The sequence below is a fragment of the Trichechus manatus genome, unplaced genomic scaffold (genome assembly GCF_000243295.1).
Source record: "Trichechus manatus latirostris isolate Lorelei unplaced genomic scaffold, TriManLat1.0 scaffold00174, whole genome shotgun sequence".
NCBI lineage: Eukaryota > Metazoa > Chordata > Mammalia > Sirenia > Trichechidae > Trichechus > Trichechus manatus.
Window position 1 is genome coordinate 652,642 of NW_004444110.1, and position 19,424 is coordinate 672,065.

Genomic DNA, 19,424 nt, shown 5'->3' on the forward strand with positions numbered 1-19,424 from the left:
CATGAAGAGTTCACTTCTCTAATGAAGTTTTGTTAATAGAAATATCACTGCACATTCAGAACCAACAAATACAGGGGAATGTCCAGTATATTGGGAGTCTTGGACACTTGGGTGACAGAGGAAGCTGGGTGCCTGGTCCAAGTGTTCTGAGCTCCTTCTCCAGTTTGGTATAAGTCAGCATAACTTCAGTAAGACCAAAAGACTTAAAACTGTTTTCCAGCTTCAAGGGAAGAAGAGGAAGAAGGTACAAACTTTTGAGAAAAACAGAGCCAGCAGGGAAAGCAAGTAGGTGGGAGGGAAGGCTCTGCTGTGAGCAGGACTCATCACTGACTAGAGTCACTTGAGGAGATTATGTCTGTGTATTTTACAAGGAAATAAAGTCATGGTTTGGATGTTAACAAGACAGCCAGAAATGTGGTAAGGCCAATACTTGCCTTTAGTGGGGTCACTATACTCATTGAAAAAATGGACCAAAAAGTGTCAGAGGTACAATGCGATATCCAAGCAATATAACTTGTTCCTAGAAAACGTAAAATGCTACTGAGTTGTAAAAAGTTTGGACATAGATTCTGAATTAGAACCACTAACAACCTTGAAAGGTCACTTGTTAAGTCTGCAACAGACTATTGGGTATCCACTTCCCTGGCAGGTCAATGAAAAACCATGCAGTTAATTTTGTGTGAACTGGGTCATTCCCCACAAAACTGAATGCATTGTAAATTTGCAACAACAACAAATTAACATTTATTGAGTGTTTAATATGTGTCAGACACTATGCTTTCAACGACCCTATAAATTCAGAGCTATTAGACCTAGAAAAGTCAAAAACTTGCCCAAAATCGTACACACAGGAAGAAGTGGAGCCTGGATTTACAAATTTACATATGAGTAAATTTAAATAAATAGGTTATTGAAATAGTCAAGATACATAGTACACAAAAATACAATCTAAGAGAATTCTTTTATTATAAATGGTGATCAGTTGCTCATTTGAACTGGTCTCCTTGGTAGATTAAACTCTTTGGTTGCTGACAGTAAGAGATAATGTGTTTAAATTTTATAATGGGTGAAATATTCATCATATATTTTCCAGCAGGAGCCCAGCCTTCTTCAATAATGTTAACATGTTGCTGGTATTCATCAAAATATAAGCCTTACTCACACTTATAAAGAGTTATTCTTCACAACGAGACCACATTTAAACTCTGCACCTGAGTTTCCTCACCTGTAAAACGAGGGTTAGACAATAGTTTCTAAACTCTTTTCTAGACTTATGATTTTCTGACTATGTGAAAGTTTGTTAGCTGCAGCTCCCCAATTTGGCTTCAAGAGAAGGGAGGCTAATATTACTTAACTTCAGTTGTTCCAGGCAAGGAAGGCATCGGTATCCTTGCCCACTGGATGCCAGCTGGGGTCTCCCCACTCTTCCTGGTATAGGGAAGTTCTGCTTGAACTCCATTCCATGCCATGTGAAAAGCACAATGTCCTCCCCAGTATTTCTGCCAATTCTTCAGAGCTTATATTCTCATGGTCACTTGGGCTTCTAATTCCTGCCTCTGCTGAACTTTTGTTTTATCACCTGTAGAGCCGTTTGGCATCTTCTATTATCTCATCTCCTCAAACTCACACTCTCAGGGACTCACCTTCTACATCAAGCATTTATCAAGCTATTTTTTCCCTAATTAAGACAGTTTCTCATCTTAACAGTATTATGTGGTTAGACTGAAGGGTACTTTTCCCCCACCCTGCAACATCTTCTTTCTCTAGATATGAAAACTGAAGCACAGAGAAGTAAATTAACTTGAACGAGGTCAAACAGCAAGGAAGAGTCACAGCTCTGATTTGAATCCAGTTTCGTATAGTTCCAAAGCTCATGCTCTCTCCGTTGAACATAAACATTCAACACACCTCTCATATGAAACATACTCCTTTATTGGCATTTTCTTCCAACAGGTGGTTCCAATGCCGTTCCGGCAATTTAAGAGGACCCTTCACCTAATAACTTACCATAAGTGAAATACTGTATCTCTGGTGGAAGTGTAACTTCACTGAGGTCGCTCTCTTGGATATAACTGTCCACATACTGTTGTGCTTTAGTTGCTTGAAGGAAAGCTAGGAATCTGGCCGTGAAAGCAGCAATGAAGACGGAGAGCATCCCAAAGTCAAGCACATTCCACAACTGCAAAATGTATTCCCTAGGTCCTTCCAGCCAGAGCTCCTTACATTCCGACCACATCATTCCTGTCAAAACCACCACAGAAGTACAGATTGGATTTAACAGCTTAGACTGAGAAGCTATTACTTCGCCCATCCTCAGTGCAATCTAGAAAATACTCTAACTCTTTAGCAGCACACTAGGCACCACAAAGACATCGACTGACTATACAGCTCGCCGAGGCAGTGGGCAGAGTTAAATGGAAGAAGCTTCCATTAAAGTAATGACTCGCTCCACCAAGTTCGAATTTGGAGAAGCACCGTGCTACAAGTGACATTAGAAATTTCTCTACTGATACAGAGCGGTAGAGGGAAGGAAAGAGAAGGGATAATCAAGGAAGCTTCTTCAAGTCAAACGATTTTGCCCCATAAGACTTTCAGAGGAGAGGAGAAAATATGTACTTATAAAATCATAATAGTTAATTATCAAACCACAGTGATTAGTAGAGAAATGAGCCCCTAAATGAGAAATGTATTGCAGACTTTTAACGTGGAGAACAATTTCCCAATCGTCCAGGGGCACTCACTTCATTCCCCTACCCTCTCTCTTCATTTCAGCTTCATGCTGGTGAGGTGAGGACTATCATTTGAAAAAGAGGAAACCCTTAGAAGGAGGTCCTAAGATATTACAGAGAAACTGAAAGTAGAAAATGACTTCTGGGAGAAAAGAACAGAACATTCCAATTTAAACAACTAGTCTCAAGTATGTCAAGGGAAAATACTGTCAAAATTTAGAAAAGAAATGTAATGGTTCAAAATAAAATTCATAAAATAATTACTTGACCCAGGTTGAGGCCACAGTAGTGAGTGAGGGGAAGAACCAACGTATTAATTCAGGAATGAAGATACCAAGGAAGAGGCTGGTTGAAATAGAATGTTGTGACTTTGGATTGGGATCAATAGATAAACTGACTACAGTCTCCACTTATAAGAATGTAACAAAAAAATTTTTTTTCTCACGTTGCTTTAAATTTTGACTTTCACGCAAGCTATTCAAAACAGGCTATTGTGAGGTGAAGTAACAAACGTTCTGAAAAAGGAAACTCTCCAAAATTTCTGAAACTAAAGCAATATAAAAGTTCTTTCACAAGCAGTTAATAGTCAATGGGTTATTCCACAAGATCATTCCAGTGAGTCACATTAAAAGACTCCATTTTGGTCAGTAAATTAGATTTCCTGAAACACGGTATGTTTGTGATTAGGCTTATGTTAGCCAGAAAAATTTTATTCAGTGTTAAGGGACATCTTTTAGCATTATCTAATCACCAAATTATTAAATTATATTACTATTAAGTTTATTTTACAATGGAGATTCTGTCACCATATAAAATACAGTAACATTTTTAATAGACAATGCCAATCATTATATAGGCATTATTTTTGGTAGAAATGCAAAAAAAAAAAAAAAAAAATCCAAACCCACTGCCATCAGGTTGATTCCAACTCATAGCAACCCTACAGGACAGAGTAGAACTGCCCCAAAGGGTTTCCAAGGCTGTAATCTTTATGGAAGCAGACCACCAACATCTTTCTCCTGTGGAGCAGCTGGTGGGTTCGAACTGCTGACTTTTTTGTTAGCAGCCAAGTGCTTTAACCACTGTACCACCAATTAGGGAACTTAAAAGAAATGGCTTACCAAGAACCCAAACCATAATTAGCATTTCAGTCCATGTGAACTGGGTGGTTTTCACCCTGAAGATCTGTTTGGGATAGTCAATGACAGTGATATTTGGCAGCGTGGTGATGCCTTCGAACCTATCCGAGGCATTGAACACAAGCAGGCCCAGGAAGATGATGAAGGAAGCAGCATGCGCCACAAACTTCATAAAAGGGCTTCGCAGAATTTTCCCCAGCTGTAATAGAACAAAAAGAGGAAAAGTCTGCTTCGGAAACTCTGGCTTCTACTTATGATAATTATTATATAGGGTAAAAAATAAAAATAAAATAGATGAAACAAGAACATTTCCAAAATTCTGCTTCTGCTTCCAAAGAGCTATACATTGTGAAAAATATCCTTTTAGGGGGATGTTTTCTCCAAAAATAATTTAAGGAGCCTTCAAAATTTATTGCTTGTAAATATCCAGTTTAGGATACACAGATGCACTTCTGGAAATCACAGGGCACATACTGGCTATTGTTATTTCATATGGAAGACTATGAGACATCAAGGTTTTTAGGGTCTAGGAAAGGAACCGCAAATCTTAATATGCAATTCTTTACTGCTTTGTAATCGAAATTCAATACCTCATATAATTATGTTATGCTGAGTTTGTAGACTCATATAGTACATTAAAAACCCTTTGAAGATTTAATAAAAAATACTATTATAGAATTAAATTCTAGTTCTCATTTCTAAATATTCCAAAATCAAGTTGTAACTTATATGATATAGAAAAAGCAGAAAATATTAGGATCAAGATACATATTTTAACTGCTACTGCCCCAATAAAGGGAAAGAGTTAAACACGATAATTAAAATCTCTAAGTAGGTTTACCTAATTAAAAATCATTTCTGAGTTTGGAAAAACACAAGTAGTACAAAAGCACATCTAAAGTTCAGTTTGTAATTATTTTAAGGTGACTCCCTAAAAACCCCATGGATATAATGTCCTGAAAAGTCCCATGTTTTAGCAGGAATGAAAAACAATTCCTCCTGTTCCAAGGGCTTCTGAAATCCAAGAATTAGATACATTTGGTAGATTTATCAAAGAATGTCTCTATACTACGTACTCAGACTCTGCTTTTCAACTCAGTCTGTGACCTTAAAAAGGACCGAGGCTCATTTTGAAAAGATTGCTCCAAACAAATGTTTTATATGTTCAGAACCTTAATTTGACGTCAACAAATCACCAACAAATGTCCAAGTATTTCTGGGACTGAGTATAGAAAGCACACAGACAAATGTTGTAATTTCCACATAAGGCGCAAGAAATTAAACAACAACAAATTTACATGCCACCAGCCTGTGGCACAGCTGCCAAAAGGGCACATTTCAGGTCGCTAACCCATAGCACACAGAGATTTCTTGGGAGTTGCCAAGTCAGTTTCTCCTAAAAGTTGATCTTTTAAAACTTTAAATAACATGAAAAGAAATCAGCATGCCTATCTTAAATTTGGGATACATGTGGAGAGTTTTTGTTATGTTGCCTTTTCACCCTAAGATAGGTGGTATACTTAGTAAGGCAGCTATAAACGTGGGCCCAGAAATGGCTCAGATCTCACGTTTCCCTTCTCTGCTCAGCAAAGAGTTCATCACGCTGTTGGCTTCACTTTTACAAGCGAAGAGAAAAAAAGGAGTGGACTCAAAGATGCCTACTTTGAACCCGAGGTAATATTTTAAGTGACTACCCTGTCTTAAATTAAAAACACTTGTAAATCTGGACTTTTCAATTCATTTCCCTCAGGAAAAGGGAAATTATTTGGTGAGGAGATTATGATTTTTGCTTTATTGCATATTGTCTCACATTATCTATAGTTTTTAGTCTTTAGTGTTTATGTATTTGAAGAGTCTTAAAGTACTCTTCCATAATACATAACAAAAGACTTTAGTTGAATCATCAGAACTGATCAAAGTAACAAACCCTGCGCCTTAAATTGCATTGGACAGCTCAACAATGGAGTGAGAGGGATGAATATTCTCACACATATATGGTGCCTGTGGAGCAGGACTCTGCCTGAGGAAACTGCTGAGCGAGAGATGAGGGATATCCAGGGTCATATGTAAGTGGCCTTGACTCATTTTGCCCGAAACTGCCTCTGATTTAAACAAAACCCGATTTTGGAATATAAAACAGGATTAAAGGATCTCTGAACAGTTCCTTCCCCCTGGCAGTGCCCTGTATTAACCTAATACAGATTCTGTTAGCATGACTCAGTCGGATTCCTTTCCACATCTTGTTGGGGGGCTCTATTAAGCACTATTAAATTGACTCTATATGGTAAATTGAGAGGGGAATAAAGGTGGTGAACAAAATGATTCAGGCAAAAATAAACAATTTGAAAAACCCAAAGTCTAAATTTTTTGAAACTTTCTGAAGGAACGGGGGTAGGGAAACTTGACGTGCATTTATTTTACTGAAGACTTTGAATTAATACCAGTGTTCTCAACTTTACTTAATACACCCAGCCGTAGATTTCTTCTGATGGTTTAAATGAGTTGCCATTCCAGTTCCCAGATTAACTGTTTCTTGGTACTATTTCAGTAGGACTATTCCCTTTTCTTTCCACAGGCCAGGCCAGGCCAATAGTCGCTCTATTTATTAAGCCATCAAGAGAACGAGCACCCACACTTCTTCACTCAATCAGCTTTTTTTCCTCTCTCTCTACCTTGGGGGCTTTATCTTAAAAGCTCAAGTATTATATGCCTGCAAATGTGATAGCCTGCTAATACCAAATCCTTTTTTTCATCCCTTATTTGAATTAATCCAGTAATTAAAAGGCAGAATCCATGTTCTCAAGTCAATTAACATTCAGGGTAAGACTGATAAGATCCTTAAGCGAGAAGCTTTTTCTTTGTTCATCTCAAAGGAACATGGTAAACCAGCCATAGAGGAAATAGACGTAGAAAGGCCTCGTACCCTGCTGCAAGGTGCGACCCAGTAGCCGATGGCAAGGAACGGAAGGCCCAAGGCTACCACCAGCACTACCAGAAACTTGATAGCTATGGTCTGTTCCCGCAGGCCCGACAGGTTCTCATACCAGATCGTCAACAGCTGCTGCTGGCAGTTGGGGTGAGCCACGAACTGTTGGTACAGAGAGAGAGGTGGGTTATCATGCCATCAGCTGCTGAATGCATGTGCATCCTAAAGATATTACTGCACCTTTTCCCAGAACGTAAGCAGGTTCTGGTAATATTCTCCTTTGTCTTCCCTCCATTTTTAAAAATTGCTTCAGAACCGAAAGAAGAACTACAGTGGCAACAAGAGGGTAAAATGGATGTTGCCCTTAATCACAGTTCTTTCTGAGAGAAACTCCCCATAATTCACACATTCATCTCTGGGATCTGGGGGGCACCTGGGTGCCTTTGTGAAAATGTGTCACATCTTGCTGTCTGCCAGCTGACTTGCATTCAGTTCACAATGGAAAAGAAAAGTTATTTGGTTTATCGTAGACCATCGCTGAAAGAGAAGTGTGTTATTTAGTTTTGCGAGCAACCCCTAAAATGCTACATGGATGAAAAATATGTTTGTGATGTGCTGTACATATATACTACCACAGAGAATCTGCAAAAAATCAATGAACCTGCAGGTATTATGCTTGGCCCACGCTTACACTGCTTCTAGGAACAGGCATGAATGCTGCTTCCTAACTATTCCAGAAATCTGTCCCCATTGCTTCCTATATCACAGATTAAGAGAATACAAACATTTATCTCCAGTTCTTTCATAATTCCAATTCCAACTGGGGAAAGAATGAGCAAATTATACTTATTTCAGGCCTGCCACTTGATTTTCCTAAATCATCTGCCTGCATCTATTTAGAACGATTGGTGGTTTGAATCCACCAGCAGCTCCTTGGAAACCCTATGGGGGCAGTTCTACTCTGTCCTATAGGGTCGCTATGAGTCAGAATCAACTTGATGGCAATGGGTTTGGTTTGGAGTTTCTTTAAGACCTTATCCTTATTCATGTAGCAGGATTTATTTGCAGTCAGGCCAATGCAGAGGCCCGTATGCCAAAAGGCACCCATTTGCACCATTCCCCAGCCTAAGCCTAGCCTACTGGAGTCAACAGAACTACTTTTTATTTGCACCTATCCAACTTCCCATAAACACAGATCTTGAAAACACTGAGGCATCTGAACCAGTATTCAATTAAGACTATTTCAAATTCTGTTTCTGTGTCTTGAGTACAAGTCTCTATCACAATAGTTCACATTTATTGAGCACTTACTGTGTGCCCTGGAACAATGATCACTTGTCACTTAATGCAACATGGATGATCTGTTAGACTTCCTAAAGTCGGATGTTGTCTTTTTATCTTCTTATACTAAATGTCTTCCACAGAGCCGGGCTCATAGGAGAGGCTTAAGAGATTTTGATGAGTGCATGCATGAATGAAATAGATATTGCTATGGATTGAATTGTGTCCCAGAAAAAATATGTGTTGTAAATCCTCACCTCTATACCTGTGGTTATAATCCCATCTGGGAATGGATTGTCTTTGTTATGTTAATAAGACAGGATTAGTGTCGTGTGTGTCTTAAATCAATCTCTTTTGGGATATACCCAAACCAAACCAAACGCGTTGCCACTGAGTTGATTCTGACTCATAGCAACCCTATAGGACAGAGGAGAACTGCTCCATAGGGTTTCCAAGGAGCAAGTGGTGGATTCGAACTCCTAAACTTTTTGGTTAAGAGCAGATGAGCTCTTAACCACTGTGCCACCAGGGCTTCTTTTGAGATATAATAGAGATTAAACAAGCAAGCTAGGAAGAAGAGATGGGGGAAGAGAGATACTAAGCATATGATCGCCCAGAAGCAGAAGCTCAGAACAAACAAGGACCTTCCTCTACAGCCGACAGAAAGAGAAAGTCTTCCCCTAGAGCTGTCAACCTGAATTCAGACTTCTAGCCCCCTAAACTGTGAGAAAATAAATTTCTGTTTGTTAAAGCCATCCACTTCTGGTATTTCTGTTATAGCAGCACCAGGTAACTAAGACAGATGTTAAGGAAGCGTAGATAAGATGTGGTTTGTTAACACAGGAGTGAGGGTGAAGCAGTAAGGAAGTGATGCAAATACAGGAGGGGTAGAAGTGGAAGTTTGGAGATGTTCTCAACAAGAATCCTAGGAAGTTGTCAGTTAGACCCCAGGAAGTCGTGTATCTTGATTTTATCACAAGTTCAAATAATGACTGCATTGTTCTGTGAAATACTGTTATAAAATCAGAACTTTGGAAGAACAACAAAATCTTGAATTTGGGAAAGAAGATCTAGCATACACTTAGCTAGCAATGACTAGTGTGCATTGGGATCTGGGATTTTTTTACAAGTGAATTGAGAGGAACTTACAAGACAAAACATGAATCTTTGTTTAAAAGGACTCAATTGTTTTCCATCATCTCCTATCATCAGTATACAATCTATTAGTCATTTGTCAAGGAAAAAAAGTTTGTTCTCAATGCTACAGTAATTTTTACCAAGAAAGACTGAGATTTTCTCATATGTCAAGCATTCCTCCTTGAAACCAGAAAGCCTCAGATAAGGGTATTACATTGAACTTTTTACATTGAACTCATGAAGCAAGACAAGATAACATCTTCTAATATTTTAAATCCTCCAAGCCCAGTTGCTGTTGTTACGTGCCATTGAGTTCTACTAGTTAGTATTGTTCTAAGAATTAAGTATTTCAAATCTAATACGTACAACTACATCCTCACCACTTCTTTGTCAATGGGTTTTCAAATTCTCCTGCACAGCAGCGGCTGTCAGAGTGGTCATTAGTGGACCCCTCAGGGGGTGGTGGAAATTGGGGGCAAGATCTGGGATTTTGTGGAATTTGGGCCTCCACAGGGGAGATGGGCTTTTTAAAAATTTTTTTGTAAATAAAAGAGCTCTTGGGAAACGATCCATCAGTGGGTAGAAACTTGCTTATTTCCTTGTATGTGTGCTATCAAAAGGTATTCCTGGGTGGCACAAATGGTTTGCAGTTTACTAACCAAAAGGTTAGTGGTTTCAGCAGTGCTACAGAAGAAAGGCCTGGTGATCTGCTTTCATAAAGCTTACAGCCAAGAAAACCCTCTGTGTAGTTCTACACTGCAACATATAGGGTTGCTATGAGTCGGAACCGACTCAATGCCAATGTGTTTGCTTTATTGGTTTTGGTGCTATTAGTAAATAGCCAAACACCTTAAGAGATTGCCTGGAGTTACTAAGAATCATTAGGGTTCTTAACGAGAACTTAATTAAAGATGAATCCTTTGCCAAGTGGGAACTCCAGCTACTCTCTTTGCCTCTCAGAGTTCTCAAAAACATTTCACAGGTACTTCCCAACAGGTTCATTGTTATTGTTTATTCTGTTTTTTTCAAAGACGGTGGTAACGTGATTTTTATGTTGCTAAAATCTCTTGTTTTGAATAAAATACATTGTTTATACCAATAAAATGTTGTTTATATTTTAATTAAAATATTTTGTTAATAAAAACTCGTTTTTGATAAAATATATTGGCACTCATACTTGATTTGTGAATGACCCTTAATAATTCCCAAGCTTGGGCAAATGCCCACCTGGCCATTCAGGGAAAACGACAGATGGGTTAAATAATGTCATCAAATCAGAATACAATTTGGGAAGTCAAAGAAGCACTTTTTATAGATCAAGAGTTTCTGATGCAAGACAGAAAATCCCCACCAAGTTAAGACACAGGTAGACATACGTTCATATGGAATTGGTGGGAAAATTGCCCTTTTGGGAATGTCTGGCTGTTCTTTCTCAGATTTTTAAACTCTTGAGGACAGACATATTAAATGTTGTAGTGTAGCTTCCTTTTCCTGCTTCTCCTTCTTATGCTCATCTTTTAAATCTGAAGACGTGCTTTATGCAGTAATTACATTGTATCAAGGTTGCACAACTTAAAAGACTTGCTAGGTAGCAGCCCCTTCCGCGGGCATCCAGGTGAGGAGCGATCTTTGATGTGCTGTGACTTGTACAACATGGTGCAAACGCTTAATATATGTTAAATACTAGCCTAGAAAAACCAAACCAAACTCATCGCCATTAATTCGATTCTGACTCATAACGACCTTATAGGACAGAGTAGAACTGCCCCATAGTTTCCAAGGAGCGGCTGATGGATTTGAACTGCTGAACTTTTGGTTAGCAGCCGAGCTTTTAACCACTGCACCATAGACCATGGTATTTGCTTTTTGCTTATTACACTTTAAAAATTCAGCTTCACAGGTTATTTCCTTTATTATTACTTCTGCAAGGGTCCCTCCGTGGTGCAAATGGTTAAGCACTCCACTACTGGCCGAAAGCTGGCCGTTGGAACACACCCAGAGGCACCTTGAAAGACAGGCCTGGTGATCTGTTTCCAAAAGCCTTGAAAACCCTATGGAGCAGTTCTACTCTGCACACATGAGGCTGCCATGAACTGAAATCAACTCAAAGGCAACCAATAACATTACTTCTATTCTTTTCTTTTTTTTTTTGAAAGACATAATTTATTATTATTTCAGTTGATATATTTTTTTTATTAATTTTTTTTTACTGTACTTTAGATGAATGTTTACAGAGCAAATTAGTTTCCCATTAAACAATTAATACATATATTGTTTTGTGACATTGGTTGCCAACCCCGCAACATGTCAACATTCTCCCCTTCTCGACCTTGGGTTCCCCATTACCAGCTTTCCTGTCCCCTGCTGCCTTCTTGACCTTGCCCCTGGCTGATGTGCCCATTTAGTCTCATTTTGTTTTATGGGCTTGTCTAATCTTTGGCTGAAGGGCAAACCTTAGGAGTGACTTTGTTACTGAGCTAAAAGGGTGTCCGGGGGCAGTACTCTTAGGATTTCTTCAGTCTCTGTCAGACCTGTAAGTCTGGTCTTTTTTTTTTTTTTTTCTGAGTTAGAATTTTATTCTACGTTTTTCTTCAGCTCTGTCTGGGACCCTCTATTGTGATCCCTGTCAGATTTCTTCTACTCTTTTCTTATTTGAGCTAATAATACACCACCCCATGACACCTGTTGATTCTTCTTAATCCATGGAAGAAAAACATAAATAGGTATTTTCCTCTAATGCTTTAAAATCCTAATACAAGTACACAAAGGGCATTTTAAAAAAGAAAATAAAACCAAAAGTAGCAAGTGAAGGCAAAAAAAGCTAATCCCTCCAGGAGATGAGTTTTGCTCTTTTCAAGGACTTCAAAATAGAGCAATGACTTTTATCTCTTAAAACTGTTGTACCTCCTAAAAAATCCTCCTTATGCTGCCACACCCGTCAGAGCCAGCTGGATAAGATCTGGGTGCTGTTTCCTGACTTCAGTGGACCAGCAAATCGAAATCATTACAAAAATAATACGCTTATTTGAGGCTTTCTGGTTTCGGGGAAGAATGCTTGACACGTCAGAGAATCTCAACCTTTCATGGTAAAAAAATGACTGTAGCATTGAGAACAAACATTTCTTTTCTTGCCAAGTGACTAATGGATTGTATACTGATGATGGGAGAAGATGGGAAGCAACTGAACAATTTTAAATGAACACTCATGTTATGTTGTCTTAATTATCTAATGCTGCTGTAACAAAAGTATCACACGTGGGTGGTTTTAAAGAACACAAATTTATTTTCTCACAGCTTAGGAGGCTAGGAGTCCGAATTCAGGGCCTGCGTTCTAGGGGAAGGCTTTCTCCCTGTCGTCTCTGGGGGAAGATCTCTTTCAGTTTCTGCAGACCCAGCATTCCTTGATTCCTTGGTGACCTCCACTTGGCATGCAACTTCCCCTCCATTTGGGCTTACCTGTCAGTGCCTAATCTGCTCTTTTTGTATTTTAAAAGTCACACACCCCACACTGATGTGGCCTTATTAACATAACAACAAATCCTATTCCCAAATGGATTACATCCTCTGGTATACCAAAAAATCCAACCCACTGCGGTCCAGTCAATTCCAATTCCTAATGACTCCATAGGACAGAGTAGAACTGCTCCATACAGTTTCCAAGGAGCGGCTGGTGGATTCAAACTGCCAACCTTTTTGGTTAGCAGCCTGAGCTCTTAACCACTTTGCCAGCAGGGCTCCAACACATATTTTGGGGAGACACAATTCAATCCATGACAACTGTATATTCATCAGATCAGCCTTCCAAAGAACTGCTTTTGTGGGAATACTAGTGTGCAAAGAAGTGGTAGGACACTGTTTTTGTTTTAATGACATTTTCAGACCCACAATGCATACAATTTAAAAGAAAATATTTTTGTGAATAAAAACTTATACAACTGTATTTCTTATCAAAGTTCTTTGAATTGTCACGTATAAACCAAGCCATACATTGTAGAGGTTTTCAGGATTTTCAGACTTGCTGAGTGCAATGCACTCTGCTCTCACTTGGTGTCTGAGCACAAACCTGGGCAAGAGGACGCACAGCGCAGGACACTCTCCAGGGCCTGGGCAGAGGCTGCCAGCACAGGCACCCCAAAACCTCTGCAGTATATTTTCTGTTCTCTTCCTTTATTTCTCAAAGTTGGGCTTTGCCTGCACACTTTCTGCATATGCAGTGGATAATTTTATGTGTTTATATTACTGCGTGTCTTTTTTTTTTTTTAGATGATTTTTCTGCAGTGAAACCTAATCCCACTATGGAAGAAATAGAGAACAGGGAGGAAGGACTAAGGAGCCTGGGTGGTGCAATGGTTAAAGCACTCAGCTGCTAACTGAAATGTCATGTTCTAACCCAAGGGAGAAAGATGTGGCAGTCTGCTTTCATAAAGATTACAGCCTTGGAAACCCTATAGGGCAGTTCAGCTCTGGAGTATAAAATCACTGTGAGTCTGAATCTACTGGACGGCAACAAGCTTGGTTTTTGGTTTTGGAGGAAGGACTCAGGAAATCTTCTTTTCCTCTTCTCTAGAGCCCGGTTCTCCAGATTCAATGGTCCATCATATTCTAGTATCTTTTTTTTTTTTTTAATTTCATTGTGCTTTAGGTGAACGTTTACAGCGTAAACTAGTTTCTCATTCAAAAATTTATACACAAATAGTTTTGCGACATTGGTTGCAATGCCCACATTGTGTCAGCACTCTCGCCCGTTCCTTCTTCTCCCCAGGGTCCCTGTGCCCATTCGTCCAGGTTTCCTGTCCCTTCCTGCCTTCTCATCTCAGGCATTGCCCATCTGGTCTTGTATACTTGATTGAACTAAGAAGCACGTTCCTCAAGTGTGTTATTGCTTGTTTTACAGGCCTGTCTAATCTTTGACTGAAAGGTGGACTTCGGGAGTGGCTTCAGCTCTGAGTTAGCAGAGTGTCTGGAGGCCATAGTCTCAGGGGTTCCTCTAGTCTCTGGTAGGCCAGTAAGTTTGGTCTTTTTTTGTGAATCTGAATTTTGTTCTACATTTTTCTCCTGCTCTGCCCAGGATCCTCTATGATGATCCCTGTCAGAGCAGTCGGTGGTGGTAGGCAGGCACCATCAGTTCTTCTGGGCTCAGGCTGGTGAAGGCTATGGTTTCTGTGGTCTATTAGTCCTTTGGACTAATATTTTCTTTGCGTCTTTGGTTTTTTTTAACTCTTCTTTGTTCTGGAGGGGATGGGACCAATAGATGTTTCTTCGATGACCACTTGTAAGGTTTTAAGAGCCCAGATGCTACTCACTGAAGTAGGATGTAGAACATTTTGTTTATGAACTGCGTTATGCCAGTTGACCTAGATGTCCCCCAAGACCATGGTCCTCAGCCCTCAGCCCCAGTAACTTGGTCGCTCAATGTGTTTGGATGTGTCTGTGAAGCTTCTATGATTTTGCTTTGGTCAAGTTATGCCGACTTCCCTATATCGTATGTTGCCTTTCCCTTCACCAGTTACCACTTGTCTACTATCTAATTAGTGATTTTCCCTCCTCAACTCTCCCCTCCCTCGTAACCATCAAAGATTCTTTCTTTCTCTGTGCAAACCTTTTCTTGGGTTTTTATAGTAGTAGTCTCATACAATATTTGTCCTTTAGTGATTGACTTATTTCACTCAGCATAATGCCTTCCAGATTCATCCATGTTGTGAGATGTTTCACGGATTCATCATTGTTCTTTATTGTTGCGTGGCATTCCATTGTATATATGTACCATAGTTTGTTTATCTGTTCATCTGTTGATGGGCACTTAGGTTGTTTCCATCTTTTTGCTATTGTGAGTGTCTCTTATCTTTGTCAAGGGCAGTAGTAGGTAGGCAGAACTCTATTTCTATCATGGGAGGGGACTGATGTTTAGCCTCAAATCATGGAGCAGGGTAGAGGTACAATCATAATTAGAACTCAAGACTTTTTTTTCTAACAAATAGTCCATTACTCTAATTGGGAAAAAAATAGCACTTTTGCCTAAAAGTTAATTTTCTCATACTCATTTTCAGAAAAATCAAATTTCATCTTCTCTATTCCATTCTCTTTTTGTAGAATAATGTGGGTAACTCTACAAACAGTAATAGTATTTCAAGTCCTTCTAGTTCTATTATTTACCTTAGAGCTCCTTCAGAAATGATTTTGGAACGAATAATTTTCAAAATTCACTCCCTGACAGAAAAGATGCATTATTTATTTCCCTACCGGCAGCATATGATTTCTCATGTCATTAATAGCACTGACTATTATTACTTTTTATTCTTTGATAATTTGAGAGAAGGTAAATGGTATTTATATTAGTATACATTTCTTTGATTACTTAAAAATTTTTAAATATAATTGTTAGCCACTGGAATTTTACTTTCTGTGAATTACCCATTCAAGGCCTTTGTTTTTCTACAGGTTGTTTTCCTTATACATTTGTTGGAGCTCTTTGGATATTAAGAATATCAATCATTTGTAAGTTTTAATTGAGAAAAATGTTTCCCAGTTTGTTTGCTCTTTACTTTTTTGTTTATGATCTTTCTGGTGTACAGAAATTTTAGGTTGCTGTGGTCAAATTGTTTATAATTTTGCTTTGTCACCTCTTCAGTTTTTATATTGTAAAGTCCTTTGCCACATAAACACTAAAAACACGTTCATATACTTCCTACTCTGGTCTTTTATATTTTCATTTTCTAGATTAACTTCCACTGCGCTCTCTGAGGCCTGGGTTAAACTCAGAGAACTCTGAGGCCAGATGGAAGCCATTGATCTCAGGATCTTCCCAAAGACTTAGTATTGGTCCATGGGACTCAGAACCAGAGCTGGAAGTAGATTTTGGGCAAGTGGCAGAAGAAAAATGTTCTAAGTGTCTTACGGGGCCTAAATCGCTCACCATTACATAAAGCTGGTTTCTTTGTTGGAATCATGGGTTGATTTGAATAAATGTGAGTTTCTTATGTTATCAGTGGAAAAAGTCCATTACACATCAAGTTATTTTGAAATCCCAATGCCTTGCATATAGCTGTAGAATACCTCAGTGCCACCGTGGCTAGAACTCAGCCATTGTTATAACCCAAGGGGTGGGTTTGCTTGGGGGTTAGTATTGAGAGAGGGGAAAAAGGAAAAGCAGGAGTCGGTAAGGTTGATATTTTTCCTCCTTGCTAAAGTAGAGATGGATAAGTGCTGAGTAAAGAATAAGGAAGTCTTTGGGAGGATGAGTGAAAGGGGAGTTGGGACTTTTGGGGCATTCCAGAATAGAATTCTCTTATACATTTATTGAGTGAGGATTCCAAATCAAAGACTTTAACTAATATTCTTTCTATATCATAAAACAAACAAAACTAAAATGCTTGCAAAATTCTCAATCTTCTTTCAGTTCCAAATATACTTTTTGGTTGGTTGTTTGCTTCCTGGTGGTTGACTGACAGCAAATTCATTAATAATGACACCTCATACATTGTAACCTACACATGAATTTATTTAAAATTAACATGCAGGAAGACATTCACTCTGCAGAACAGTTTGGTTAACAGACGCACATCTGTAGATGGGCTGTCTGTGCTAATATGACACTTCAAAAGCAACGATAAAAAACCAGTGACGACTGAAATCAATTCTTTCTTCTCAGGTGTCAAAGAGATGTGTACTGCAAGATCTGGGAATAAATGTCCAGAGTTTCTAAGAACAGTTCTATGTCAATCTTGTTCAAAATTCTGCCTTTCCCCCAATTTAGCAAAACTCCAACTAACAAGAACACTCTGAGAGGGGGGGCAATCTAGGCAATTTAATTATTTTGTGACTGGTAACTTCCTTAAAATGTTATTTTACTTCAGTCTGTACTGAGAATCTTCATATTTCACTCTGTTAGTGAATAGAAGGGAGATCTGCAATTAATGGCTGGCCAAAATCTTGTGAATACTCTAATCGTGTGGAAGTTCTCTACATGGTGCTAGAATGTGTGTGTGTAACATACACACATAAACACACATACACAGATATGCATTTGCCCATCCGCACTTGCTGCTAGGCCGCAGACACTGACGTAGGTTCCACTAGTCAGATGCAGGTATGCAAGCCTCTGATTCGAAAGGGGGCCATATAAGAACAGGCAGGGGTCGCGGCATTCTTTTTGCTCATGCAGGACCAGGCCACCTGCAGCAGAGGCAGAACTGTTTTGTTTGGGCCACAGAAACTTCCTTACCAGGACCGTTCTGGGCTGGTTCTGGGTGAGGTTTCTGGAAGCTCAGCTTAGACAAATCTGTTCTTCCACCTCTCCTAACAATTCTGTGAGCTTCCTAATGATGTCCCTTACCAAATTCCTTTCTGCTGAAATTGACTGTGTTCTGCTGCGAAGGACTGGAACCAGTACAATGAACATGAAATCTGTCTTTGATGACTGAGGACTGAACTTGCCGAAGAACTATCACTCTAAACGTGAATTTTCATAATGCAGAAATGCTATTAGCTACTATTTATTGAACAATTACCATGGACTCACTCTGTGCTAATTACTTTACATCCATCATCTCACTTAATCCTCAAAACAACTGTAAGTAAGTAGTCACTATCATTATCCTCATGAGCTCTGGTGGTGCGATTAAACGCTTGGCTGCTAACATAAAAGGTTGGTGGTTCGAAGCCACCCAGAGGATCCATGGGAGAAAGATGTGGCAATCTGCTCCCATAAAGATTAAAAAAAAAAAGAAGACTCAAACCCGTTGCCATCGAATCAATTCCGACTCATAGTGACCCTATAAGACAGAGTAGAACTGCCCCATAGGGCTCCCAAGGCTATAATCTTTACAGAAGCAGACTGCCACATCTTTCTCCCACAGATCAGCTGGTGGATTCAAACCACTGACCTTTCGGTTAGCAGCCAAATGCTTTAACCACTGTACCAACAGAGCTCCTTCCCGTAAAGATTTAAAAAAAAAAAAAAACCCGATGCCTTCGAGTTGATTCTGACTCATAGTGACTCTATAGGACAGAGTAGAACTGCCCCATAGTGTTTTCAAGGAGCAGCTGGTGGAGTTGAACTGCCAACCTTTTGGTTAGCAGCCAAGCTCTTAACCACTGCACCACCAGGGATCCTTTTATACATAAGGGAAATGAAATTTAAAGAAGATGTATGACTTATCCAAGGTCCCACAACTAGTGAAACGTAGAACGGATATTTGACTCCCAACTTTACCATGACATTTCACTTAATATTTTCATGAAGAAAAAAAAAAAAAAATCCTAGGATATGGCATGTTTACTCCAATATGGTGCTGGATGAAAGAGTGCCCACTCACCTTTTTGACTTCATACTTAATGGCAAGTTTGACACGACTCAATGAAGATTTATGCCTGTGCACCTCCAGAGGCTCTGCTGATTCCAGATCTCCATTCAGAATGGCTTCCACCTCTTCGGAGTCTCGGCAAAGATCCAGCACGCCCACTACAAAGTCTTTGCATTGCATGGAGAGCTTTCGATAGTCATTCTAAGAACAAGATGTTTAGAGTATATTATAAAGAATGTGCTTTAACTCAGTGGAAAGTGCTAAGGGCTTGAGTGAATTAGAAAAAGGTGTTCCTTCCTCTGGGTGGGAAGCCTCAGTCCCTACCTGGATGCAAGGCTTGGCAAGTTTGATACAGGATGGATTTGCCTCCACTCTCCCCCTTGGCCAGGTACCCTTCTGTAACCTGCCCTACCATATGAAACAGCTCTGAAAACGGTACATACATAAGTCACTGGTTTGTGTTAAGAGCTGTTGGCCAAATGCTAATGCTGAATGACCAAAGGATTCAGACAAAAAATAGCTCTTTTAAAGCCAAAACAAGGCTATTTCTACAGTGAAAAGTGGTAATTTGACATGGAAGACTGTATGTGAAAATAATGTGTCCAGTTTCCTACCCCTTGCCTTATTGGAGTCATTGCTTTTCCAAGTGTGGTCCTCAAACCAGCAGCATCAACAAAGTCTGACAATGTGTTAGAAATGCTAATTCTCAGATCCCACCCCAGACTCTGAGAATGGGGTCCAGCAATCTGTATTTTAGCAAGTCCACCAGGTGATTCTTCTACACTCTAATGTTTAAGAATGGCTGGTTTATAGCCAATATAAAGAGTGGACAAGTATCAGCATAGAGAGGATGCTTTTTTCTTGTTTGTCTGAAGGGCATACTAGCATGCTTAGAAGAACTGGAAGGAGA

General features: G+C 39.4%; 1 protein-coding gene across 4 annotated transcripts in view; it reads right to left on the bottom strand.

The window, feature by feature from the left end:
- Positions 1-19,424, bottom strand: part of TRPC3 (transient receptor potential cation channel subfamily C member 3) — an 86,310-nt gene that overhangs the window by 24,096 nt on the left and 42,790 nt on the right. The window contains exons 3-6 of one of the 4 annotated variants that reach the window (XM_004386848.2): positions 18,527-18,715; positions 6,792-6,956; positions 3,851-4,067; positions 2,008-2,241 (exon numbers count right to left, since the gene is read on the bottom strand). In XM_004386848.2, the coding sequence (XP_004386905.1) occupies positions 2,008-2,241; positions 3,851-4,067; positions 6,792-6,956; positions 18,527-18,715 (805 nt within the window). The remainder of the gene's footprint in view (positions 1-2,007; positions 2,242-3,850; positions 4,068-6,791; positions 6,957-18,526; positions 18,716-19,424) is intronic. The other 3 variants (XM_012558544.2, XM_023741137.1, XM_023741139.1) reach the window with 3 other exon arrangements.